The following is a 26105-nucleotide window of genomic DNA, read 5'->3' on the forward strand; positions in this document are numbered from 1 at the left end:
TGTTTGAAGCCTCTTTTATTTGTGCCTCAGAATCAGTCTGGTGCCCCTGGCATCAGGAAAAGGGGTAGGAGGAACAATTCTCTTTGTTATTCTTTTCTTCCTTCCCGTTTGGTGTCCCTTCTGAGCCTCACTGGCTGAGAGAGAAGGCCAGTCCGAGACAGGCCCAGGACAAGGGTGTGCGGAGTGCCCCTGCCCCTGGCGGGGTCTGTGCTTCTCTGGGTGGGTGAGGTGGGGCAGGGGAGAGCCGGGGGTTAGCACCATTGGTTGAGGGTTTAAGAGTCAGCCCCTGTGTGGGGGCAAGTGGGATGCACAACCACAGAGGGCTAGCAGCAGCTGGTGGGAAGGGGTGGGTGGTGGTGCCAGGGCCCTGGACAACCTTTTTGTATCCAGTCTAGTATCGGGTATAGTGTTTACCACAGCCCAATATGCCCCCCCCCCCCCACTCTCCAAGGCACCATAAGGGAGTCAGGTCTTGCCCAGGCCAAGGGGCCACCTGGGACACACTCCCTGATCACAAAAAAAAAAAATAATAATAAAAGTGCCTTGGAGATGGGACTCCGACTTCTGGCAGCCCAAGAAGAAGCTGAGGCCACCCTGAGACCCAGGACGAGTGTTGGGGCTGGGGGAGCCGGGCACCCCGCTAAGTGCACTTGACGCTGAAATGCCAGGGTGGGGGAGGGGCCGGGCCCTTGACGTGCTGGTTTGTGTCCGGGACAGAGTAGCGACACAGCACGGAGGGTGCTCAGCTGCCCCCCAGGGGTGAAGAGCGGAGATGCAGAGTCTTCAGAGGCAGAATCCTTGAGTGGGGTCAGTAAACAGAAAGGAGAACCGGCCAGAAGGAGCAAGGGATGCGGACAATGCTCCTCTGAGGATTCATCTCCCCCTCAGGACCACCTGGCTCCACCTTTGGACAGCTCCGAGTCCAGGGGAGCGGGTTTGGGGGTAGGATACAGCAAAACAGGGGGACCAGGCCGTGCCAGCTGCCTCCAGGGCCCTGGCCTGGAAAGGTACCCCGCGCCGGTGCCGAACCTCTCCCTATCTTGTGCCTGGTGCGCGGCTGGACTCCCAGGCAGTGGCTCCAGTCTCCCGCCGCAGCTTGGCCGGCGAATGTCTCGCGTGACGTAGGCGAGGGGCCCGGCAGGGGGCGCTACTGCTCGGTCAGGGAAAGCCTCAGGATCCGCTCCAGCTCCTCCTCCTCCTGGCGCGCACGCCGCCGCCGCTCCTCCTGCTCCTGCGCTGACAGCTCCATCGCTAGCCGCAGCTGCTCATCGTAACTCCGAAACACGCGGCCGCCGGGACCTGGGCCCGGGCTGGGCCGAGGGCTGGGCACCGACACTGGGGGCACAGGGTGGCGCTGCGGCGTGGGCGGGGCGCTCCTGGGAGTGGGGGAGAGACAGTGAGGGCTGGGGGAGGGGGGTCACCTGCCCATAGGTGGGGACGGGGCCAGCGGCTGCCATCTGACTGTGGCAGATCCCAGCCCCCACAATGTTCTCCCTTCCATCGACGGCGACCCCAGCTATCTGTGCAACTTCTAGGACCCTAGCCCAGGCATGGCATCATGTCTGGTGGGAGCCTGAAGTCCTTTCTCCCTGGCCCTGCTGGAGCACTGCCCAACTACAGGGAGCCCAGAAAGGGTGGTGGGAGTAGTTGTCTTGACACCAGTAAGATGACAGCTGAGGGCACCGCGGTTTCTTTGGGCCAAGAGTCGAGGCTCAGCTCTGCACTGTCGTAACCCAGTGTGATGGGTGCGTTGTGTGATGGAGATGGGGGGAGACAGGCGTCTCCAAATCCTCTCCAGCCTAGTGGGCACTGACCTGTCTTGTCGGCGACCCTCGTAGGACATGGGGTGGGTGCCTGGCTTGCTGTTGGTTAGCGCCTCCCAGATGGTGACCTGAGGGAGGGGCGTGGCCCGGTTAGCGGGACGGTGCTATAGTCCCGTGCCCTGGCGCTGCGGCTGCTGCAGGGACCCACCTGGTCATACTCACTGCCCGCCTCCAGCAGGCTCTGTTGGATGGCAAACTGCAGCAGGTCATCGTCGTCGTCGCGGGGAGCCGCCTCCCGCTGGCCGCCCAGCACGCTGTAGCCACGAGGGGCCTCAAACAATGCTGGGGAGATCTCACAGCCACGGCATGAGGCTGGGGGCGTGGGGCTGGGGGTCAGACATGGGCTGGGCCCAACTGGGAAGGGGCAAGTGTCCTGGTGGGGAGGAAAAGTGAGAGCGGGTGGGGGTTGGGGTAGGGAGCAAAGTCTCACTGGAGGAACTGGAGCTGCTGACGCTGGAGGAGTCGCTGCCTGGGGAAGGGGTCTCGCTGCTGGGGCTGCCTCGCACAGATGGCACCGGCTCGTCACAACCATTGAGATTCCCGAAGGTGATGCGAGCATTAAGGATGTGGAAGATCGGGATTTCTGAGGATGAGGAAACCATCAGGTGCCACCACTTACCCCCTCACACCACAGCCCTCCATCTTGCTCTAAACTCCCATCACCCTCACCTGGGGCTGAGGGGCAATGACAGTGGAATCTCACCAATCTTAACTGGGAAGCCAGGAGGCAAGCGCAGCGTGATGAAGTCTCGGAGTTTGGCAAAGAGTGCATTGCTGATGGCCATGAGGTCAATGATGGGGGCCACCTGCTCACACAGGGACAGGGGATGCTCCTCACACAGCCACAGCTTGGCCTTGAACCTGCCCCCCCCAGATCCCAAGGGGTGAGGGACATTGCAGGAAGCCATAGCTTCCCAGCATCTCCTGGAGCCCCAACTCTGCTCACCCCTCCCCAGCACCAGCAGGGGGCCTCACTTCTGTGTCTTGGTGGTCAGTTCCATGGGGCGACCCATATCACGGTTGCCAAGCTCAAAGTTGGGGTTGAAGTATTCTTCTGCGGTGATGGCAGTGGGGTTGGCTTGGCTCAGAGTCTGTGTAATCAGGGTCTGTATCACATGGAGAGGGGCACAAGAGCCCTTCTCAGTCCCTGATGCCAGGCCAGCTACTTGGTACCACAGCACTTCCAAGCCATTCCCCTGCCAGTGTGCAGCTGACATGGCCTTAGGCATTGGGGAAAGGAGGTCCACACAAGGCATACTAAGCAGGATGCCTCCCAACCCTCCTTCTGAGCCACACCCACAGCCTTCCACTGAGGGACACCCTTGGCACTCACCCCATTTTGGGGGCCCCCATGCTGCTCAGCAATTCCTAGGAATGACTGCAGAGGCGTCTTACAGCCTACAAGAAATGTGGCATCTCAGAGGACGCCACAGCCCCCCACACATTTGGGCACTTCACTGGAAGTGAGTGTCCAAGACCTAGAGGGGAGGCTGGTACGTGGGGTGGGGGGCTGCTCACCCGTACCACATACCCAGGCACCTTCATCTGAAGGACTCCAAAGGCCAGTAGCCAGGACCACTGTAAGCACAGCTTAAAGTAGTAAGAATAAAAGTAGGCTTAGGGCTCAGGAGAAACATCCAAAAGTGCTACTCTCCATGTGGGTGACACTGGACAGTATAATACCTGCCTTTTGTGAGTAGTTTGGGGTATGCACATGTATGTGTGTCTTTTACTTCAGGCACTTTCATATTAGTGACTTATTTTGTTCCCCGGTGAAGTAGGAATTATGCCTTTCCATTCCAGATAGGGTAATTGGTGCCCAGAGAATCAGGTATGATATCAATAGGCACACAGAATCAGTGCCAGTGTCCCCTGACTTTCTTAGAATATGTCCTGTTAGACTAAATGGCCAATAAATGGCATACATGATATTTCTCTCCCTGCCAAGCCCAAGGCAGACATTACTAATCAATTGTATTATGCCTTTCCACTGAGCCTAAATGAGCCCTTAGCATCTCCTTATTACTCCAGACAGCTGCCACCAATCACTAGGTCTTAGCCCTTGAATTGAAATCTGTTTGCCTAAATAGACCATCCTGGCTCTTACTAGGATGCTCGAGGTAATGCTGATGGAGGCACTGAAGTGGGAGCTGTTTCTTCCAGTCCTGCAACACCCCACTCACCTACCCAGCCATCTCTGCTTCATTACCTTTGACCTTGCCCTTGTGCTGTTCTGAAAGATGCTCTGTCCGTGTCCTGGTGATGAGCTCCACATTGGATGCCCCATATACCTGGAGACAGATGAGAAAAGGGTTCAGAGGCAGCTCTAGTATCCCTGTGCCCTGCCCCCAAGGGCATACAAAACATTCCCTGCAAGAAAGTGTCCTGGAGGGACTCTTTGCTCTAGTCACCAGGTCTTTGGCCAAGTAAATACAGTAGAACCTCCATAATTGACCACCACATGTATGAATGGTACAGTAGGCCTAATTCCCTATGTTGACCACCTCCGTACGTTGACCAGTTTGCTATAGTCCTTTGAGTGGTCAACTTACATAGCTTCTGCTGCTTATAAAGGCATTCATTCACGTATTCATTTGACAAACCTTTTTTTTTTCTTTGAGACAGAGTCTCATTATGTCGCCCTCGGTACAGTGCCAAGGTGTCACAGCTCACAGCAACCTCAAACTCTTGGGCTTAAGAGATTCTCTTGCCTCAGCTTCCCAAGCAGCTGGGACTACAGGCACCCGCCACAGCACCCAGTTATTTTTTCGTTGCGATGTCATTGTTGTTTAGCAGGCCTGGGCTGGGTTCAAACCCACCAACCTTGGTGTAAGTGGCCGGTGCCTTAACCACTGAACTGCAGGCGCCACCTCAACAAACATTTTTAGAGGCAGCTTTATGTGCCAGGCATTGAGGTGGGCTTCAGGGACATAGTGGTAAACAAGCCAGACATGATCCCTGCCCTCCTGAGGCTCACAATCTAGTTGGAGAGACAATAAAATAGGCAGTTATAACTCAACGTGAAACTTGGACTGGCAGGGGTAGCACAGAGGCCCTAACACAGCCCACAGCCAGGGCAGGCTTTCACGAGAAGACATCATGTACAGAACCTTAGAGCATATCATCGATAGCACCATATGCTGGGCAACAAAGGGGTCCCAGAGTGACAGACACAGTCTTCCCAGGGGTAAGACCCAGGCTTTGGAGTCAGACAGCCAGGGTCTGAACATCAGCTCTCCCACTTAACAGCTGTACAGGTCACTAAACCACCCTAAGGCTCTATTTCCTCATCATAAAATGGTCCAATAATCCTTACTTCATGGAGTTATTGTTCCAAGATACCTTGGAAAGGACTCTGTAAAGTCCTTTCCCTAAGTAAATTGGGAAAAATAAAAGAAGAACACCTACCTGAAAGGGGTGTTGTAGGATTAAATGACGTGTGTGTGTGTACATTCATGTAAAATGTCAGAACAGTGCCTTCAACCTGAATGTTAGTGCTCAAAAGAAGCTATTCTCGGGTGGCGCCTGTGGCTCAGTCAGTAAGGCGCCGGCCCCATATACTGAGGGTGGCAGGTTCAAACCCGGCCCTGGCTGAACTGCAACCAAAAAATAGCCAGGCGTTGTGGCGGGCGCCTGTAGTCCCAGCTACTCGGGAGGCTGAGGCAAGAGAATCGCTTAAGCCCACGAGTTGGAGGTTGCTGTGAGCTGTGTGATGCCACGGCACTCTACCGAGGGAGATAAGGTGAGACTCTGTCTCTACAAAAAAAAAAAAAAAAAAAAGAAGCTATTCTCATCAGCTGATGGGTGGGCCAATGCCCCCCATACAGCATTGCTTTTACATTCCCAAAGCTGGGAAGGGTGGTCAGGAAACTCTCACCCAGCCTGCTGTAGTAAGCAAGAGTGTGGGCATGTCAGGCCGGGCACAGAGGCTCACACCTGTAATCTTGGTACTCTGGGAGGCTGAGTCAGGCATATTGCCTGAGCTCAGGAGTTTGAGACCAGCCTGAGCAAGAGGGAGACCCTGTCTCTACTCAAAATAGAAAAACTAGCTAGGCACCGGGGCATTCACCTGTAGTCCCAGCTACTCGGAAGACTGAGGTAAGATAATCTCTTGAGCCCAAGAGTTTGAAGTTGCTGTGAACTATGACAATGCCACAGCACTCTAGCCTGAGATGACAGAGTGAGACTCTGTCAAAAAACAAAAACAAAAACAGTGTGGCTATGTCTGGCGCTGGGAGTTGTTGCCTCACCTTAGCTTCATACCCATTCACCATCTCAGTCTTCTCGCTGCGCCAGCCCAGGATACCAGTCTTGTTCCTGGGGAAGGAGAGTGGCCCAGGTGAGGTGGGCACCCCACCAGACTGGCTCCAGGCTGATCAAGGCCACAGCCACCAACCTCTCAAAGGAGATGTTCTTGGTGTCGAGCTGCGTGGTGACGACGGGTGCCGTGAGCCTGCTCAGCACCTGCTCCTCGGTGGGCTGGGCAGCCGCCAACAGCAGCTCACGGTCCTGCCCTGCCAGCGCCAGAGTCTCTGTGTACACCACTCTGCGGTCATGGTCAATTTCCATGACCACAGCACTCGTGTCTGCCAGCCATGGAACAGCATAGGGGTGTCAGGAGTGGCGTGGAGGGGTCTTCATCCTCCCCACCCTGTCCCACCTCCTGCCTGCCTGACCTTGGCCCCTGAACACGAAGCTGCGGTTCCCTCGCTGCCAGGTCATGTGATCAAAGCCCAGGAGTGTGGTGTCTACCCTCAGATTCTGCCCACTCTTCCACACTTTGTAGGTGTCACTAGGGCAGATCTTGGACACTAGGGGCACTGAATGGAAACGGAGGTCAGAGGTGGCTTTGATTTGCCCAGCCCACTCAGCCTGGGCCAGCTCAGGGCATTAGGGTGGGCTCAGTGTGGCCAAAGGGTAAAGGAACTGGTGAGAGAGCAGCCCCTCCTCCAAAGCCCTCCCCCAGCCAACATGGACCACATTCAGGCAACCCAAGGTCAGGTCAAGTGTGTCCCCATCACCACTATGTCCCTGGCACTCACCACTTGTTAATCCATTCACTTAAACATTCACCCATTCATTCCACAAATATTTATTGAGCACCTACTGCGTGCCAGGGACTACCCCAGGCACTAGGAGTATAACATTGAACAAGACAGGACCCTTGCCTTCTTGGATCTTACCTTCTAAAGGGGTGATGGGTAATAAATAACCAAGTAAATTATTAGAGTGAAGAAAATAATAGCGGGATTGGAATGGTGTCTGGGCCAGCCTGGAAAGGCCTAGCTAGGAAGTGACACTGAGCCCAGGGCTCTAGGATGAGAAGGAGCCATGGGAAGAGGTAGGGAAGAGAGCTCCCAGTGGGGGGTTGCAAGTGCAGAAACCTGGGCTGGGAGAGTGCCCAAAGGGCCCCTGCAGCCCCGCTCACCCCAGCTAGTGAACTCCCATTTCATCTCCACGTAGAAATCCTGAGCCTGGAGGGTGAAGAAGAGAGAGGCTAAGCCTGTGCTGGACATAGGCTCAAGGGCCCCGGGCCCCAGTGGTGAGGCTGCGAGGCTGGGCCTCACCTTGCGCAGCTTCTCCAGTAGCACCGGGATGCCTGCCAGCCGCTTCACCACCCGCTGGTAGTCCCGGTACCGTAGCACCAGCTGCACCAGCTCCAGGTCCCGGGTACTCACAGCCTCCTGAAGCACTGGGGAAGGGGAGACGATGTCATAGGACAGGACCCCTCAGCCAACCACAGGTGGGTCTGTGATGCTGTGAGCAGGGGTGCCCACCTGTCCAGCCACTGCGATTCTCCCTGCCCACGTCTGCACCGTGTGCCAGGAGCACACGAGCACACTCGAGGTGCCCCAGAGTGGTAGCCAGGTGCAGGGGAGTCCGACCACGAGGATCCAGCTGCTCAATGTCCACCTGGAGAAGGAGTTAAAGATGTAGCCCTGGTCACTTCCAAGGTAGCCCAACAGCCCCTAAGCAGGCAGAACTCCCCTCCCTGGCTGCCCTGACTTTCCTACCTCCCTAGGTGATAGAAAAGACAGACACAATGAGCTGGGGTCAGGAGGGCAGAATGAAGCACAGAAGTCCCCAACCTGTGTGGCACCAATTTCATGGAAGACAATTTTTCCATGGATGGGGGGTGTAGAGGGATCTGACAGGAGGCGGAGCCCAGGCAGTGATGCCAGTGATGGGAAGCAGCTGTAAATACACACGAAGCTTCTCCACCCACTCACTGGCCTGCCGCTGACTTCCTGCTGTGAGGCCCAGTTCCTAACAGACCACAGACTAGTACCGGTCAGCAGCTAGGGGGACTGGGGACCACAAGTATAGAAGACAGGGCAGAAAATAACTCTGGAAGAGGGAGGAGGAGCCAGACCTATCCATTAGATCATTGACGTTATCACTGAGCGCGGTTTAGCAAACAGTTGCATTAATACACTGATAGAAGGAAAAGACATGTTTATCGTACACTCCACAGTCATGTCCTATGCCTGTGGGACATTAGGCGTTAATGTTTTGTATAAATCTTATTATTTTCTGAAAAGCATAATTACATGACATGAGATTTTTGCTGTGTGATAAAAGCATAGTTTGTTAAACATAAATATTCAAACATATTTCAAGAGTCTAGGACTTCTACTTAAATACAGAGTGAAGTGACCACATACTCATAACTCCTCCTCTCCTTTTCAAAACTTAATTACAATGCCAATAAAAAGCTTCTAACTGAAATTGCTCTCACATATTAAATACTGAGAAAACTATCACTTCAAAATATATGAAATAAGGAGGGAGGGGAAAGAGGAAGGAGGTTCAGTCAGCTCCCACCTATTGGGTACAATGTAGGGGTATAGGGCATGCCTCCTGGGTGAAGGACCCAACAACTCCAACTTCACCTTCACAAATACAAACAATGTAGCCCAATTGTATGTGCCCTTATAATAATCCACATGGAAGGAAGGAAGGAAAGGAGAGAGCAAGGGAAGGGAGGAAAAAAAGAAAAGAAAATAGAAAATAAACCAAAATGTATAAAAATAATTGTTTTCAGACACTAGGCAACTAATAGTCCAGAAATGTGATCCCTAAAATCAAACAAGGTGAGTCCTGTACCTCCCTCAATTCTGCCTGGAGGAATGTTCCAGACTGCAGTTCAAGGAGGGGACTTCCAAGCAGAACATGGTAGTCCCCCTGAATCGAGAAGGACAGAGACAGGAATTCAGCGGGGCTGAGGTAACTAGAAGTTGCATAGCAGAGTTTGGAAGGAGTGAACTATAAAACAACAACAATGACAACAACATCAAAGACTCCAGATATCTGCATGGGGTTCCTTTGACTGTTTGCTAAATACTAAACTTTGTATGCATTTAGGGAAATTCAACAAGACCAGGCAAAAAGAAGCAATAAACTATAAATTCTCAAAGCTCACTAAAGACTGAAAGACTTTTAAGCTTCAACCTGCTGAAGTGGAGAGTCTTTTTTGATCACCCAACATATTCAATGACAATCCCAGAAGAGATGGGCGGTGCCTGTAGCTCAGTGGGTAGGGCGCTGGCCACATATACCAGGCTGTTAGGTTAGAACCCGTCTGGGGCCAGCTAAAACAACAATGACAACTGCAACAAAAAAAAAGCTGGGTATTGTGGTGGGCACCTGTAGTCCCAGCTACTTGGGAGGCTGAGGCAAGAGAATCACTTAGCCCAAGAGTTTGAGGTTGCTGTGAGCTGTGATGCCATCACACTCTATTGAGGGTGGCATAGTGAGACTCTGTCTTAAAAAAAAAAAAAAAAAAAAAAGATCCCAGAAGAGTTATGCCTTAGTAATAGTGCTAAACTATCCCTGGAAAAAGGTTCACCTAGACCCATCCTAATGAATTAAAAATTAGCCTCAAAAAGATCAAACTACTTTGCAAGTAATATTTGTCATTTGCCAGAACAAAACCTAACACTCTTTGAAGGAAGATAACAAAATCCAGAAGCTTAGCATCATAAGATTTACAATGTCCAACACCCAGCTAAAAAGCCCTAGATATACTGAGAAGTGGAAAAATATGATCCATAATAAGGATAAAATAATTTAATAGAAACAAGACTCAGAAATTATGAAATGATAGTGGCTCAATATACTCAAGAGTTTAAAGAAAAACGTGAGTGGTCAAACTATCCCTCTTCACAGACCATATGCTCCTAAACTGCAAGGACTCAACCATGAGACTCCTTGAAGTGATCAAGAAATACAGCAGCCTTTCAGATTATAAAATCAATGTACACAAACCAGTAGTCTTCATGTACACCAACAACAGTCAAGCTGAGAATCAAAGATATAATACCTTTCACAGTAGCATCCAACAAAATGAAATACCTCAGAATATATCTAAAAAAGAATGTGAAGCATCTCTGCAGAGAGAATTACACATCACTGAGAAAAGAAACAGGATGTTAACAGATGAAAGCATATACCGTGCATGCTCATGGCTTGAAAGAATCAGTATTGTTAAAGTGTCTACACTACCCAAAGCAATCTACAGATTTAACGCAATCCCAACTAAAATACCAATGTCTTTGTTTGTTTGTTTGTTTTGAGACAGAGTCTTACTTTGTCACCCTTGCTAGAATGCCCTGGCAATCAGAGCTCACAGAAACCTTAAACTCTTGGGCTCAAGGGATCCTCTTGCCTCAGTCTCCCTAGTAACTGGGACTATAGGTGCTGGCCACAATGCCTGGCTTGTTTTTCTTTTTCCTTTTTTTTTTTGCAGTTTTTGGCCAGGGCTGGGTTTGAACCTGCCACCTCCAGCATATCGGGCTGGCGCCCTTCTCCTTTGAGTCACGGGCGCCACCCGTGTTTTTCTATTTTATAGTAGAGACAGGGTCTTGCTGTTGCTCAGGCTGGTCTTGAACTCCTGAGCTCAAGCAATCCACCTGCCTCAGCCTCCCAGAGTGCTAGGATTACAGGCATGAGCCACCACACCTGGCCAAAATGCCAATGTCTTACTTTGAAGATTTTGAAAAACCAATTCTACATTTTGTATGGAACCAGAAGAAACTCAAATAGCTAACATAATTCTATAAAATAAGAATACATCAGGAGGCATCACCTTGCCAAACTTCAGGTTATACTACAAGTCTATAGTGATCAAAACACCATGGTATTGGCTCAGCACCCGTAGCACAGTGGTTACCGCACCAGCCACACACACTGAGGCTGGCAGATTTGAACCTGACCTGAGCCTGCTAAACAATGACAACTGCAACAAAAAAAAGGCTGGGCATTGTGGCAGGTGCCTGTAGCCCCAGCTACTTGGGAGGCTGAGACAAGAGAATCACTTAAGCCCAAGAGTTTGAGGCTGCTGTGAGCTGTAATGCCATGGTACTCTACCGAGGGCAATGAATAAGACTCTGTCTAAAAAAAAAAAAAAAAAAAAAACCCAGTATAGTATTGGCATAAAAATAGAGACATAAAATAAATCCCTGGAACAGAATAGAGAATCCAGAGATGAAAACAGCCTCATATTGCCATCTAATCTTTGAAAAACCAAACAAAAGCATTCACTGGGGAAAAGAATCCCTATTTAATAAATGGTGCTGAAAGAAATGGTTAGCCACATGTAAGAGACTCAAACTGGACCTGCACCTCTCACCACTTACAAAAATTAACTCGCAATGAATAAAAGTTCTAAATCTAATTCACAAAACAATAAAAACCCTAGAAGGTAGTATGGGAACAACTCATGATCTTTATTGGCCTAGGGAAAGAATTTATGAAGCAGACTCCACTAGCAATTGCAGCAGCAACAAAAATAAACAAATAGGACCTGATCAAGTTAAAAAGATGCTGCACAGCTAAGGATATAATCCACAAAGCAAACAGACAACCTGCAAAATGGGAGGAGATATCTGCACGCTAATCCCACAAAGGGCTAATCACCAGAATCTACAATGAACTCAAATCTATCAGCAAGAGAAGAGCAAACCCCATTAAAAACTGGGCAAAAGACAAGAATAGAAACTTTTCTCATGAGGACAGAAGAATGGCCAATAAACACATAAAAAAAATGCTCATCATCCCTAATTATCAGAGAAATGCAAATTAAATCCTCTTTGAGATATCACATAACCCCAGAGAGAATGATCCACATCCCAAGGTCCCAAAGCAACAGTTCCTGTCGTGGGTGCAGAGAGAATGCAGCATTCATGCACTGTTGGTGGGACTGCAAACTAGTACAGCCTGTACGGAAAGAAGTGTGCGGATTCCTCAAGGAACTAAAAGCAGACCTTCCATTTGACCCTGCAATTCCACTATGAGGCATTTGCCCAAACCAAAAAGAAAAAAAAGACATTTACAACAGAGACATTTGCTCTAGAATCTTCGTAGCCACTCAGTTCACAATCGTAAAGATGAGGAAACAACCCCAGTGCCCATCAGCACATGAATGGATTAATAACCTGTGATATATGTATACCATGGAATACTATTCATCCCTTAAAAAGATGGAAATTTTGCATCCTTTGTTAACAACCTGGACGGATCTGGAGAACATTCTCCTAATAAAGTATTGCAAAATTAGAAAAACAAACGTCAGGAGGTGCCTGTGGCTCAGTCGGTAAGGCGCCAGCCCCATATACCGAGGGTGGCGGGTTCGAACCCAGCCCCAGCTGAACTGCAACCAAAAAATAGCTGGGCGTTGTGGTGGGCGCCTGTAGTCCCAGCTACTCGGGAGGCTGAGGCAAGAGAATCGCTTAAGCCCAGGAGTTGGAGGTTGCTGTGAGCTGGGTGAGGCCACGGCACTCTACCAAGGGACATAAAGTGAGACTCTGTCTCTACAAAAAAAGAAAGAAAAACAAACGTCACATGTACTCAATAACCAAATTGCAACTAGGAGGTTGACAATCATAGACCCACACGAGAGAAAAATCTCTATTAAACTCAAGAAGGGGGAAGGAGGGGAGGAGGCAGGGGGCATAGTAGCTTCCCACACAACAGGCACAATACATAGACATATGGCACACGGCCTGGGCGTAGGACACAGCTACAGCTCTGATGTTTACCTGTCATATATAAATTATATAGCCTAATGGTTTGCACCCTCACATTAATCTGAAATTAAAAAGAATGAAAAAAATAAATAAAAATAGGGTGGTGCCTATAGCTCAAAGGAGTAGGGTGCCGGCCCCATATGCTGGAGGTGACGGGTTCAAACCCAGCCCCGGCCAAAAACTGCAACAACAAAAATAACAACAACAAAAAAAAAGAATGAAAAAAATAAATAAAAATAGGGTGGTGCCTGTGGCTCAAAGGAGTAGGGTGCCAGCCCCATACACCGGAGGTGGCAGGTACTAACTCAGCCCCGGCCAAAAACTGCAAAAGATAAATAAATAAATAAATAAATAAATAAAAATAAAAATAAAATAAGAAAAACATGAGCAAGATGTTTCTGAGGAATAAAATGAGAGATATGTAAAAGAACCCAAGGACCATCCAAAAATAACAAGTATAATACCTGAAATGAAAAATCCATAGATCGGAATTAACAGCTGATTAGACAGTACAGAATAAAACAAAAATTGGTGAATTTGAAAACATAGCAATAGAACTACCAAAACTGAAGCACAGAGGAGAAAAATGTGTTGAAAAATAAGTCTGGGATTGGCACCTGTAGCTCAGCGGCTAGGATGCCAGCCACATACACCAGAGCTGGCAGGTTCCAATCCAGCCCGGGCCTGCCAAACAACAATGACAACTACAACCAAAACATAGCCCGGCCTTGTGGCAGGTGCCTGTAGTCCCAGCTACTTGGGAGGCTGAGGCAAAAGAATCACTTGAGCCCAAGAGTCTGAGGTTGCTGTGAGCTATGACACCATGGCACTCTACCCAGGGTGACAGCTTGAGACTGTGTCTCAAAAAAAAAAGAAAAAAGAAAGAAAGAAAAATAAGTCTAAGAGCCTCGGTAACCTGTAAAATGCTATCAAGAATTCTAAGATATGTGTAACTTGATAAGATAAAAAAGTAGAGGAGGCCAAATATAGTGGTTCATGTCCTTAACCTCAGCTCTCTTGGAGGCCAAGGCAGGAGGACTGATTGAGGACAGGAGTTGGAGAGACCAGCTTGGGCAACATAGCAAGACCTCACCTCTACAATAAATTTAAAAACTGAACTGAGTGTGCTGTAGCCCCAGCTACACAGGAGGCTGAGGCAGGAGGATCACTTGAGCCTAGGGATTTGAGGTCATAGTGAGCTATGATAACAACACTGTACTCTAGCCTAGGCGACAGAGTGAGACCCTCCCAAGAAGAAGAAAGAAGAAGAAGAAGCAAGACCAATTTAAAGAAATAATGGCAAACATTTTTCCAAATTTGATAAAAACTATTGTAGTGGGTTGAATGGTGGTGCTCCCCCACCCCCAAAATATGTCTACATCACGTCATAACCTGTTAATGTGACCTTATTTGGAAAATGGGTCTTTGCAGATATAATTAAGTTAAGGATCTCAAGAGGAGATCATCCTGGATTATCTAGCTGGGCTCTAAATCCAATGATAAGTATCTTCATGAGACACAGGGAGAGAGAAGAAAGTCATGGGAACATGGAGGCAGAAACTGAAATTATGCGGCCCCAAACTGAGGGATGTGTAGAGTCACCAGAAGCTGAAAGAGGTAAAGGAGGACCCTTTCCTAAAGCCGTTGAAGGGACTCCCACCTTGTTGAAATTCACCTTGAATTTGAACTTCTGGCTTCCAGAACTGTGAGAGAATATGGCCAGATGCAATGGCTTGCGCCTGTAATCTAGCACTCTGGGAGGCCAAGGCAAGTGGATTGCCTGAGCTCACAGGTTCAAGACCAAGCCTGAGTCAGAGGGAGACTCCATCTCTAAAAATTGCCAGGCATTGTGGCAGGCACCTGCAGTCCCAGCTACTTATGAGGCTGAGGCAAGAGAATTGCTTGAGCCCAAGAGTTTGAGGTTGCTGTGAGGTAAGATGCCACAGCACTCTACCGAGGGTGACAGCTTAAGACTCTGTCTAAAGAAAAAAAAAGAATTGTGAGAGAATAAATGTTTCTTGTTTTAACCCTCACAGTTTGTGGTAATTTGTTGTGGAAACCAACACAAAGATAAACCCACAGAACCAAGAAACTCAATGAACCCCAAGCAAAACAAACACAAAGAAAATTATACCAAGGCCCATCATAATTAATGCTGAAAGCTAATGATAAAAAGAAAATCTTTTTTTTTTTTTTTTTGAGACAGAGTCTCGCTATGTTGCCCTGGGTAGAGTGCCATTGCATCACAGCTCAGCAACCTCAAACTCTTGGGCTGAAGCGATTTTCTTGCCTCAGCCTCCCGAGTAGCTGGGACGACAGGCACCCACCACAACACTGGCTATTTTTTTGTTGTTGTAGTTGTCATTGTTGATTGGCAGGCCCAGGCCAGGTTTGAACCCATCAGCCCCAGTGTATGTGGCCAGCACCCTAGCCACTGAGCTACAGGTGCTAAGCCAAATAAAAAGGAAATCTTAGGGTGGTGCCTGTGGCTCAATGGGTAGGGTGCCAGCCCCATATGCCGAGGGTGGTGGGTTCGAACCCTGCCCCAGCCAAACTGCAACAAAAAAATAGCTGGGTGTTGTGACAGGCACCTGTAGTCCCAGCTACTCAGGAGGCTGAGGCAAGAGAATCTCCTAAGCCCAGGAGTTGGAGGTTGCTGTGAGCTGTGACGCCACAGCACTCTACCAAGGGTGATAAAATGAGGCACTGTCTCTAAAAAAAAAAAAAGAAAGAAAAAGAAAAAAGAAAATCTTAAAAGCTTTCAAAGAAATGAGACCTGGGTGAGCACAGTGGCTCACACCTATAATCCCAGCCCTTTGGGAGGCTGAGGCAAGAGAATTGAGACCAAGAGTTTAAGATCAGCCTGGGCAACATAGTGAGACCCCATTTCTACAAAAAATTTAAAAATTAGCCAGGCATGGCGGCACATGCCTGTAGTGTCAGCTACTCAGGAGGCTGAGGCAGGAGGATTGCTTAAGCCCAGGAGTGCGAAGCTACAGTGAGCTATGATCATGCCACTGCATGCCAGCCTGGGTAATAGAGCAAGATCCTATAACAAATAGGATCTTGTTGTATAAACAAATATACAAACAAAAACACTCAAGAAATGCTACTTCTTCATTATGTATAGGAGATACTACGTACTTGTCATCAAAACTATGCAAGCCAGAGTAAAACAAAATGAAATCTTCACAGTGTTGGGGGATAAAACAAAAAATTTCCAACTTAGAATTCTTTTCTCTAATCCAGCGTGACCGGTATCAACATTGAACTTTACAACCAGTGGAAAAATTCTTCCAAAATGAAGAAGGAGATAAAGGCTTTAGCAGATGAACTAATGCTAAGAGAATTTATTGCCAGAAGACATGTAGGAAATGTTAAGGGGAGTTCTTCAGGTGGAAAGAAAATGCTACAGATGGGAACTTGGATCTATACAAAGGAACAAAGAGTGCCAAAAATGTTAAATTTGTAAGTATAAGAATGTCAGTAAAATATTTAAAACCTGGAAGAATAAAGAGAAGATATGTCAGCAGATGAGAAATTCCAGCACAACTTTGGAACATGCACAGTGGCTGAGGCATCTGACTTAGGGGAGCAGAGGAAGTTAGAGCCCAAGCAAGTCACAGTGGGAAACCCCGATAAGGAGCAAGACAGGTCACCCTAGCACTCCTGAAAAGTGCAGGATCTGGAGGCACTGGGAATGGCAGAGGTGGGGGTGAGGCTCAGGGGGGCTGGTTATAATTCAGAACCCCCCAATTCATTTTCCAACCTTGTAAAGCTGGGAGATACCCCCCCCACCTTACTCACCACAAGATGCCAGGGGGTAGTCTCTCATACTCCTACAATGAGCATGAGATGGGTAGGACTCAGGGACACTGGCCACAGCAGAAGATGAGGTCATGGCTGAGAACTGGCAACCACTGAAACCCCAGCCCCCTTCCCTGCGTGGCTCCTGAACCACTGGTAGCCAGACTGTAATATCACCACCCAGCGCACCCGAGCAGGAGACTGGAAATTCTTCCTTGGAGAAACAAAAGGCCCCCACAACCTCTGCATACTAGAGGTCCTAGAGTGAGCAGAGCAGCCTGCCGCCTCGTCATCTGACAGCAGCACCCACACATGGGTAAGGTCCACACCCCCACGCTTCACCAGCCACAAGAGACGGGGTGCTTGAGGAAAACTTGAAACCAAAACATACAAATCTCTGCTAAAAACCCAGAGGAAACCCTGTCAATTCAAGATAAGTTATTTGGGGAAAACAGTAATTTACATCCTCAGGAAAAATATGAAAAGATGGTTGAATTTCGGGAACAAAATGGGACATCCATCCCAGTCTCCCCGACGTTCATACCTCCTGCTTTTTCTCTTGCTTTCTTCATTCCAGAAGTGGCTTTCTGCACCCGCCTGCTTTCTCCTTTCCTGGACAGCTAGTTGTACCAAGCCCAACTGTCGCATCACAGTAAACAGTACCTCAATTTACTCCATTTACAGGTGAGGAAAAAACCCACTTTGGACTGTCTTTAGCTCCTCTCTGTCCCTCACTGTCCACGTTCAGGGACAGAGCATTAGCTTTGCTAATCCATCAGTAAAGCCTACAAGTTCTACCTGCAAAACAAACCTGCCCTCAGTTTCCAACACCTTCAAGCTTCTATCCCGGATCTGCCCCACGGCCCCCTCACTGTCCTCGCTCCTCTCCTGGCCCCTCAGGTCTGTTCTCTAGGTCACCTAAGGCAGCTACTGTCACCCCGGGAAGTGTTTCTGACACTCTTTAGCTCAAAGCCTTCCCATTGTTTCCGGTCTTATACAGCATGGAATCCAAGGGCTCTGGACCTCTCTCTGTACTCGTTTGCTCTCCCTCCTCCCCCTCCGCTCCTGCCACCAGCTTTTCCCTGGAACCATCTTCCCAAGGATCCCCTAGAGAGTGGCAAAGCTTTCTCCCTCCCTTTATTCAGGTTGCTGCTCAAATGTCACTTCCTTAGAAAAGCCTTCCCTGACAGCCCATCTGAGAAGACAGCTGCTATTGATCTATCTATAGGCCCTTATCCAGCTTTAGTTCTTTCCCAACACTTAATTGCTTGTTTATTTTCCCATCATCTGCCTCACCTAGTGCATAAGCCCCAACAGACAAGTCCTTGTCTATTTTGCTCACCCCTAGCTCCCCAGCCCCCAGAAAGCACCTGGCACATAACCGGCACTTTTTGTTTTTGTTTGTTTGTTTTTTTTTTTTGTAGAGACAGAGTCTCACTTTACCGCCCTTGGTAGAGTGCCATGGCATCACACCCTCACAGCAACCTCCAGCTCTTGGGCTTATGTGATTCTCTCTCTCTCTTTTTTTTTTTTTTTTTTGTAGAGACAGGGTCTCACTTTATGGCCCTCGGTAGAGTGCCGTGGCCTCACACGGCTCACAGCAACCTCCAACTCCTGGGCTTAAGCGATTCTCTTGCCTCAGCCTCCCGAGTAGCTGGGACTACAGGCGCCCGCCACAACGCCCGGCTATTTTTTGTTGCAGTTTGGCCGGGGCCAGGTTTGAACTCACCACCCTCGGTATATGGGGCCGGGGCCTTACCGACTGAGCCACAGGCACCGCCCTCAGGTGATTCTCTTGTCTCAGCCTCCCGAGCAACTGGGACTACAGGCACCCGCCACAACGCCCAACTATTTTTTTGTTGCAATTTGGCCGGGGCTGGGTTTGAACCTGCCACCCTCGGTATATGGGGCCGGCGCCCTGCTCACTGAGCCACAGGTGCCGCCCATAACTGACACTTCTAAATATTTAAGCAGGGGCTTGGCGTCTGCTAGGGTGGCTAGGGTGCCAGCCACATACACCAGAGCTAACGGATTCAAATCCAGCCCAGGCCTGCCAAATAACAATGACAACTACAACCAAAAAATGGCCAGGCATTGTGGTGGGCACCTGTAGTCCCAGCTACTTGGGAGGCTGAGGCAAGAGAATTGCTTGAGCCCAAGAGTTGGAGGTTGCTGTAAGCTGTGACGCCACAGCACTCTACCCACAGAGACATAGTGAGACTCTGTCTCAAAAAAAAAAAAAAAAAAAAAAAAATTGTTAGGCAAATGCAGAAAGACTACTTTAAGAGGGCACAAGAGGGCGGCGTCTGTGGCTCAGTGAGTAGGGCGCCGGCCCCATATGCCGAGGGTGGTGAGTTCAAACCCAGCCCCGGCCAAACTGCAACAACAAAAAAAAAAAAAAAAAAATAGCCGGGCGTTGTGGCAGGTGCCTGTAGTCCCAGCTACTCGGGAGGCTGAGGCAAGAGAATCACATAAGCCCAAGAGCTGGAGGTTGCTGTGAGCTGTGTGAGGCCACGGCACTCTACCGAGGGCAGTAAAGTGAGACTCTGTCTCTACAAAAAAAAAAAAAAAAATAGAGGGCACAAGAAGAGGAAGGGGCTCCCCAAGGGAAAACTCTGGATTTGTAAAACTGATAAACCAAGAAATCGTTGCAGAAGTATATTGTTTATAATTATGGAGGGAAACAACAAAAGAAAGAGCCCAAAGTGTTCAAGGGGTCACTTCTGGAAAGGTTGGAGCAGCAGAGCAAGGAACCGCTTTTCTTTCTTTTTTTTTTTTAGAGACAGAGTCTCACTTTATCATCCTTGGTAGTGTGCCATGACACCACAGCTCACAGCAACCTCCAACTCCTGGGTTTAGGCGATTCTCTTGCCTCAGCCTCCCCAGTAGCTGGGACTACAGGCACCCGCCACAATGCCCGGCTATTTTTTTTTGTTGCAGTTTGGCCGGGGCTGGGTTTGAACCCACCACCATCGGTGTATGGGGCTGGCACCCTGCTCACTGAGCCACAGGCATCACCCAAGGAACCGCTTTTCATGACACACTGTTTTTTGCTTTTTTTTTTTTTGAGATGGAATCTCACTATGTCACCCTAGGTAGAGTACCGTGGCATCATAGCTCACAGCAACCTCCAACTCTTGGGCTTAAGCGATTCTCTTGCCTCAGCCTCCCAAGTAGCTGGGACTACAGACACCTGCCACAACATCCAGCTAGTTTTCTTTTTGTTGCAGTTGTCATTGTTGCTTAGCTGGCCCGGGCTGGGGTCAAACCCGCCAATCTTGGTGCATGTGGCCAGCGCCTTAACTACTGTGCTACGGGCCCCAAGCCCATTACACACTTTATTATTATTATTATTATCATTATTTTGAAACAGAGTCTCACTCTGTTGCCCTGGGTAGAGTACTGTGGTGTCAGCCTAGCTTACAGCAACCTCTGACTCCTCCTGGCTCAGCCTCCCAAATAGCTGGGACTATAGGCTCCTGCCACAATGCCCAGCTATTTTTTCTATTTTTAGTAGAAACAGAGTCTGCCTCCTGTTCAGGCTGGTCTTGAACTCCCGAGTTCAAGAAATCCACCTGCTTCAGCCTCCTAGAGTGAGCCACCAGGCCCAGCCAACAGTTAAATATTTTAAAGCATGAGGATGAACTCCTTTGTCAAAAATAAAACATTTTAAATAATTTAGAATTATTTATATAATTTGTATAACCCTGTGTTGGCATTTCCTCATTTTTAAATACACTTGGAGCCTCAAAAAAAAGTGTACCTGGTCCCTCTTGAACTCCAATCTGTGGCTGGGAAGTGTGAAGGGTCCCTTGCTGCTCCTTTGCCTCCCCCTCCCATCTCCCCTTCCCCCTGGGGGTGGCAGGGAAAACCATTTCCTTTTTGCCTATCATGGGTTGGGCTGGGTCCCTGGGCCCTGGGTGAGAGTAATGAAGGACCCACAGACCCTGAGCTGGCTGGGGAAGTCAGGGAAGCCTTCCCAAGGGGCTGCAGTTGAGCCCTGGGCCTCCCACAGCCGTGCCCCAGATCTGCTCCTCCTAACTAGGCCCCAGGGAGCTGGCAGGGCACTCTGCCCAGCCTCAGGACTCCAGATGCTCCCTCCCACCTGCCCCCTTAGGCACTTCAGCTCCAGACTCCAGAGAGAGGCTGGCACTGCCTTTCCAGGCAGGGTGCCTCTCCCCACCCTCACTCCTCAGGAGCTCTGCCTAAGCCACTGCCATTTCCAGGGACAATGTGGACCCCCATGTACCTAGCCAAGCCCCAGTGCAGCTCTCCCTACCAGCCCAGAGCAGGCTCTGCAGTCCAATGGCACCTTGCTCTGGACCCAGGTGGGAGAGTTCATTAGTTTCCTCAGCAAAGGCCTATGGCATTTAATTACTGAAATGAAAAGGTTTCCCGTGAAACCAACACCAGCCCTCCCCACCAAGCGAACAGAGACTCCTCACCCCAGCAGACCTCAGCTGCAGTCAAAAGCTGGAGCTCCCTGGGCAGAGCAAGCTGCCCTCCGGCTCTGCAGGCATCTACTCAAGTGTAACACAAGTGTTCATTGCCAGCATATTTGCACATGAACAACCCTCACACCCACATGCACGAACAGGGTTTTTTTCAAACTCTTTTTGCATTAGTAGATTCCTTTTGTTAAATGAAATCTTAAAAGCACACACCAAAGATATATATTGAACATGGGTGATGGAGAGGATGGCTGAGTGGCTCAGCCCCTGCTCAGCTCCAGGGAAGACTGCCGCATAGTCACTGCTATCCAGCTCTCCAAGCTCTCCCACCTGGGGCGGTGGGGACAGGTGTGCCTGAGTTTACTCCAGGAAAGGGAGGCAGAGAGCTTCCTCCAGCTGAGTGGGCAGCTATGGGCAGGTGGCAGCAGCACCCTCCTCTTTCCTCCTCCCTTTGCCCCTCATCCTGCCTCATCCAGCCCCTCCCCCATCCCAGAACACATTGATTTTTGGTTTCTGGGGTTTGTGGCTGGCCCTCGGAGCTTCCAAGCTTACCAGTTGTGGTGCCCCAGACCCAGGACTGCCCACTTTGGGGGCACTCACAGATATTCCCTGAGCATCCACAACCCCATCTCGCCTGCCTCTAGGTCAGAAGGATGAACAGTGAAGACAGGAAGAAGGACCATGGTGGAGGCAGCCCCAGGAAGAAGGAAAATGTTTCCCTGGGACCACAGTCTTCCCCCTTCAGAGTTCCTGTTGCCAGGGAAAGAATCCTGTTCCCCAGGCCCTCGCTACACCTGTGCCCTCCCACAGGGAGCTGTGCAGTCTAATCCTCCTCCCCCACCCCAGGGAATACCAGGGACTCGTGACTCTAGAACCAGGGCTGTGCCCATCTGGCTGTGCCACCCTTGGGGCTCTGCCAGTCAAGGAACAACTGGTGCATCCTCTGCCCTACAGCCCTTTATCCCCCCTGACCTAGTGCATGGTGGCAAGCAGAGCGCCAGCACCCACGGTACAGCTGAGTGCCAGGCAGGGATGGTCTCCGTCCCTTCCCTTCACCCAAGCACCTCCTTCCTAGCCACCAATCCCTATCTCCATCCTCCAGAAGAGCTATTTAAGGGCTTGCAAAGCTCATTAACCTGCTCTGAAGGTTCCCAGGCTATCCCCCTCCTCAGCCAGCCAGCAGTGCCAAGCCTGCCCAGAGGAAGGCCTCTGTGGGGCTTTGCTGGAGTGAAGAAGAAACAGCTATGTCAAGCCAAGACCAGGGAAACCCCACTGCTGAGTGCTGGAGGAAAATCTGACAGTCTTCTGTGGTGTCTGGTGTCAGGAGGACCAGAGATCAGGGACCCCCACCCCACCCCAGGTGGGATGCCAGGATCCTATAAGGATTTCATCTTGATGTTAGATGGCTATCCCCAGACTGTCCCCTCTGTCCCCTGCAGGAAACAGCCTGGTGCTCTGAGGAGCAAGCAGAGCACATCCAGTTTGAGCCTCACTCTGGGTCAGTCTTGGAGTTGGGATACAGCCAGGGGCCTCTCCCACCTAGACTGATCATCATTCTCCTCCTTGACTCCCCTGAGGGAAGGAGAGGACTAGCCAGGCTTCTTCGTAGTTGAGCGAGGGTTAACCTCAACTGGTGCCCTATATTTCCCCTGGCCTGGATCCAGGGCAGGCAGTGTCCATTTCAAGGAGACATTAACTCACCAGGCCAGAGATAAAGTGAAGCTGGTACCTGGTTTCTGTGGCAGCCTGAGGAAAAGGAAAGAGGAACACACACAGCAGCTCCAAACCCCTGTTACCTGCAGCAGCCACAGCACTCTCCTTCCCTACCCTACCGCAGCAAGATGGCTTCTGACTTTAGGAGTATCAGCAGAAATGCCTAGATGAAAAAGTGTTTTCAGGCTTGGCGCCCGTCGCTCAGTGGTTAGGGCACCAGCCACATACACCAGGGCTGGTGGGTTCAAACCCGGTCAGGGCCTCCTAAACAACGACAAAAATAACAAAATAATAGCTGGGTGTTGTGGTGGGCACCTGTAGTCCTAGCTACTTGGGAGGCTGAGGCAAGAGAATCGCTTAAGCCCAAGAGTTTGAGGTTGCTATGAGGTGTGACGCCACAGCACTCTACCAAGGGCGACGTAGACTAAAAAAAAAAAATCTTTTCTTCCAAGACATTTTGCCTCTTTCCAGTCTCTGCAGAAAAAGGATCACCTACCCACAGTCAAGGGAGTGATATTGAGGCATTCTGAGGTTTAGCTTTCTGCCTAACAATCCTTAGACCTTTGGGAAGTTCTCAAATCAGACTTAAATCCTTCCTACTGTAACTTCTGTTTGAGACTTGTCTTCTTTTGCCTCTGGGGAGAAAAGCCAGAAGAGACTGGGCTGTTCATGTTTTAGCACTATGAAGATCACAATGGAATTCTGTATTCACGTTTTCGTCACCAGAATACAGTCTCCTTAAGGGCAGGGGCTGGTGCCTTGTTTGTTCATTTGTGCTTCCTCAGGTCACTTTGACCTCACTCCCCTTACCAGGCCTCTCATGGCTGCGAACTACTTCTTTTAGAGCAGATAAACAAAGAAAACTTGGAGAATCCTATTGTAAGCAGAGGTAGAAAGGAAGTGGACACACAGCCCAGCTGGCTTTCAGACACAGGTCACCTCAATATTTCCTAGGACAGCTGTGCAGAGATGGATAACACACAGGCCTAGGGACTCAGTGGTGAACTTTAGCAACAAGTCCCCTGACCCTCACCTTGCCCAGTGTCTGATGTCCTGCCCTTCACCTTCACTCTTCCCTTGGCAATTGGACAGGTCCTTAGATTGAATAGGTCTGTCAACTCACCAAGTGGCCCTCAGAAGGTATAATCCTCTGGGGGCAACTCCTGAGCTAACCCCTCCGAACTCGCCATTGCTCCAAGGTCTCAGACCTAGACCAAGTCTGGAGGTCTCAAACAGAGGCCACCCATGCAGGCTGGGTCCAGCTCTGGTTCCTCCACCTTGGAGGGTTGGTCATGCATGCCATGAGTGCCTACCTGTGGCCTGGGTGCTAAGGGCAGAACCGAAGACTATCTGTGTCCCGAAAAATGGCCAGGAGACTCCACCCCTTCCTCTGTTATGTTGCAGGCCACTGCCCAGCCCAAAGCTGACTGATCGACCCGACCTCGATGACCAGCGGAAACCCTGGAGCCTTCTCTGTGAGCAGAACCTCAAGCCATTTCTGTGGCCGTGCGCACTGGCTTCTTCAGAGCCTAAAAGCCAGGCCCCAGCACCAGAGGGCAGGAGAGCGCCTTTCAGCACCTGGACAAGGCCCTTGCTTGGGGCCTTCCCAAGAGGGTCTTTTCCCACTGCCCCTTTCTCAGCTGGGCTTCGGGTCTGAGGGATTCAGGGGCTCTGCCAAGTCTGAGCAAAAAGAGAAAGCGCTCACCCGGAGGGTAGAGCTGGGTGGGGCTGGGATGCCTGGGAGTGTCACACAACCTATTTCCTGAACCTTGACCTGTGGCCCCCTCCTCATGCAGGCCCTCCCCACCTCCGCACCCTCACGCGGGAGGTGTAGCCGCACAACTGTGTGGGGCGGACTCTCCCACCACATGGAACACGGACCACCGAGCCTGCGGCCCCTCCCTGCAGCCCTCACTGCCCCGGCGGCGGAGGAGGACCACAGGGTCCCCTATACCAATCGAGGAGGGTCTGAAACACGTGCGGCCCCCGAGTCCCGGCCAGACAGGAGCGGGCAGGGTCGCTCCCATCACCCTCTCCCGGTCAACAAGCACAAAAGCCGCGGCTGCGAACAAAGAAGCGCTGCAAAGTCGCTGGGGAGGCGGGACAGCCCGCGACGCGCCCCCTCCCCACGCCGGACGGGCGTGCCGTGGGGTCCCCGCGGCGCCTCGACGGCGCTCTCACCTGGCCGGCGCGGACCTCTTTCTCCAGCTCGCGGTAGCGATTGTGCCACACGAGGTAGTGCAGCGGGTACTTGCCCTCAGGCCCCTTCCTGGCGGAGGCGTTGGCAGGGATCATCGCCTGCTCCTCATACCGGGGCCGCGGCGCCCCGCCCGGGAGGAGGGACGGCGCCGGAGCCGGGAGCCGGGGCCCGGGGCCGCGGGGCTGGGGGTCGGCGCTGCCTGCTCCCAGGGCTGCGGCTCGGGCATGTGCAAGCAGCGGCAGCAGCTGCGGCGGGCGGGGGCGGCGCGCCCGTCGCGGTGCGGGAGGCGCGGGCGGCGGGCGTCCTCGCGAGGCGACGACGGCGGGTGGCGCGGAGTGGCCCCCACCCGGCCGGGGAGGGAGCGGGCACTGGGCGGCGCAGCGCGGACTCGCGCCTCGGCTCCCACACCCCCGCACACAAAGACGCCGCTCGGCGGAGGGAGCAGGGACCAGCAGCCGGAGCGGGGGCGCACGGGGCGCGGGCCCTGGGGACGCCGCCGCCGCAGGGACGCGCGCCCGCAGCCCCCGGCTCTCCGCAGCCGCATAGCCCGGCCCTCAGCCCGAGCGGCCGGCAAAGGATGCGAGGATGTGGGAGAGAGGAAGGGGACCAGGCGCTCCGGGCAGAGCTTGTTAGAGCTTGGCCCCGCGGCATCATGGGGCTTGTAGTCCGCCTCGTGGTCGAGGGTGGCAGGTGGCCGAGCAGGGTCCGCACTATTCCTAGATCTCATGAGAGAGTGGGCGGAGAGCTAAGCTTGGCTGGATGCAAGACCCTGACGCAGGTGGGCTGGGGCAGGCCCACCTCCACCCTCTGGCATTTTGACTTTTGCTGGGGAAGGTGGAGGCTACAGGCCTTGCTCTTGCTTTGGTGGGAGTTGTAACCTTAAGAATTGAGCTTGGGTTCCAGGGGCTGTGGAAAGGGATCCGGATTCCCAGAAGAGAGTGACTGATGGGGGACTTCTGAAAAAGATGCCAGACATCAGTACCAAGGGCCTTTGGAGCAACCAGGAGTCTGGCCTCAGAAATATTTGCTAGGAATTCTTCTTAGTCCTCTTAGAAAATTAAACTCCATCTTCCACACTTGACAT

General features: G+C 51.1%; 1 protein-coding gene across 1 annotated transcript; it reads right to left on the bottom strand.

The window, feature by feature from the left end:
* Position 1: 1 nt before the first annotated feature.
* Positions 2-25627, bottom strand: ANKRD13B (ankyrin repeat domain 13B). The gene is made up of 15 exons (XM_053570916.1): positions 25003-25627; positions 7601-7736; positions 7391-7515; positions 7252-7297; positions 6500-6643; positions 6220-6409; positions 6074-6140; positions 4033-4114; positions 3157-3221; positions 2799-2929; positions 2527-2684; positions 2254-2406; positions 1972-2135; positions 1815-1891; positions 2-1376 (listed from the first exon to the last, which is right to left on the bottom strand). The coding sequence occupies exons 1-15, from the start codon at positions 25114-25116 to the stop codon at positions 1148-1150; spliced, it is 1881 nt and encodes a 626-aa protein (XP_053426891.1). The 5' UTR covers positions 25117-25627; the 3' UTR covers positions 2-1147.
* Positions 25628-26105: the final 478 nt, after the last annotated feature.

Source organism: Nycticebus coucang, chromosome 18, assembly GCF_027406575.1.
Source record: "Nycticebus coucang isolate mNycCou1 chromosome 18, mNycCou1.pri, whole genome shotgun sequence".
Taxonomy (NCBI): Eukaryota; Metazoa; Chordata; class Mammalia; order Primates; family Lorisidae; genus Nycticebus; species Nycticebus coucang.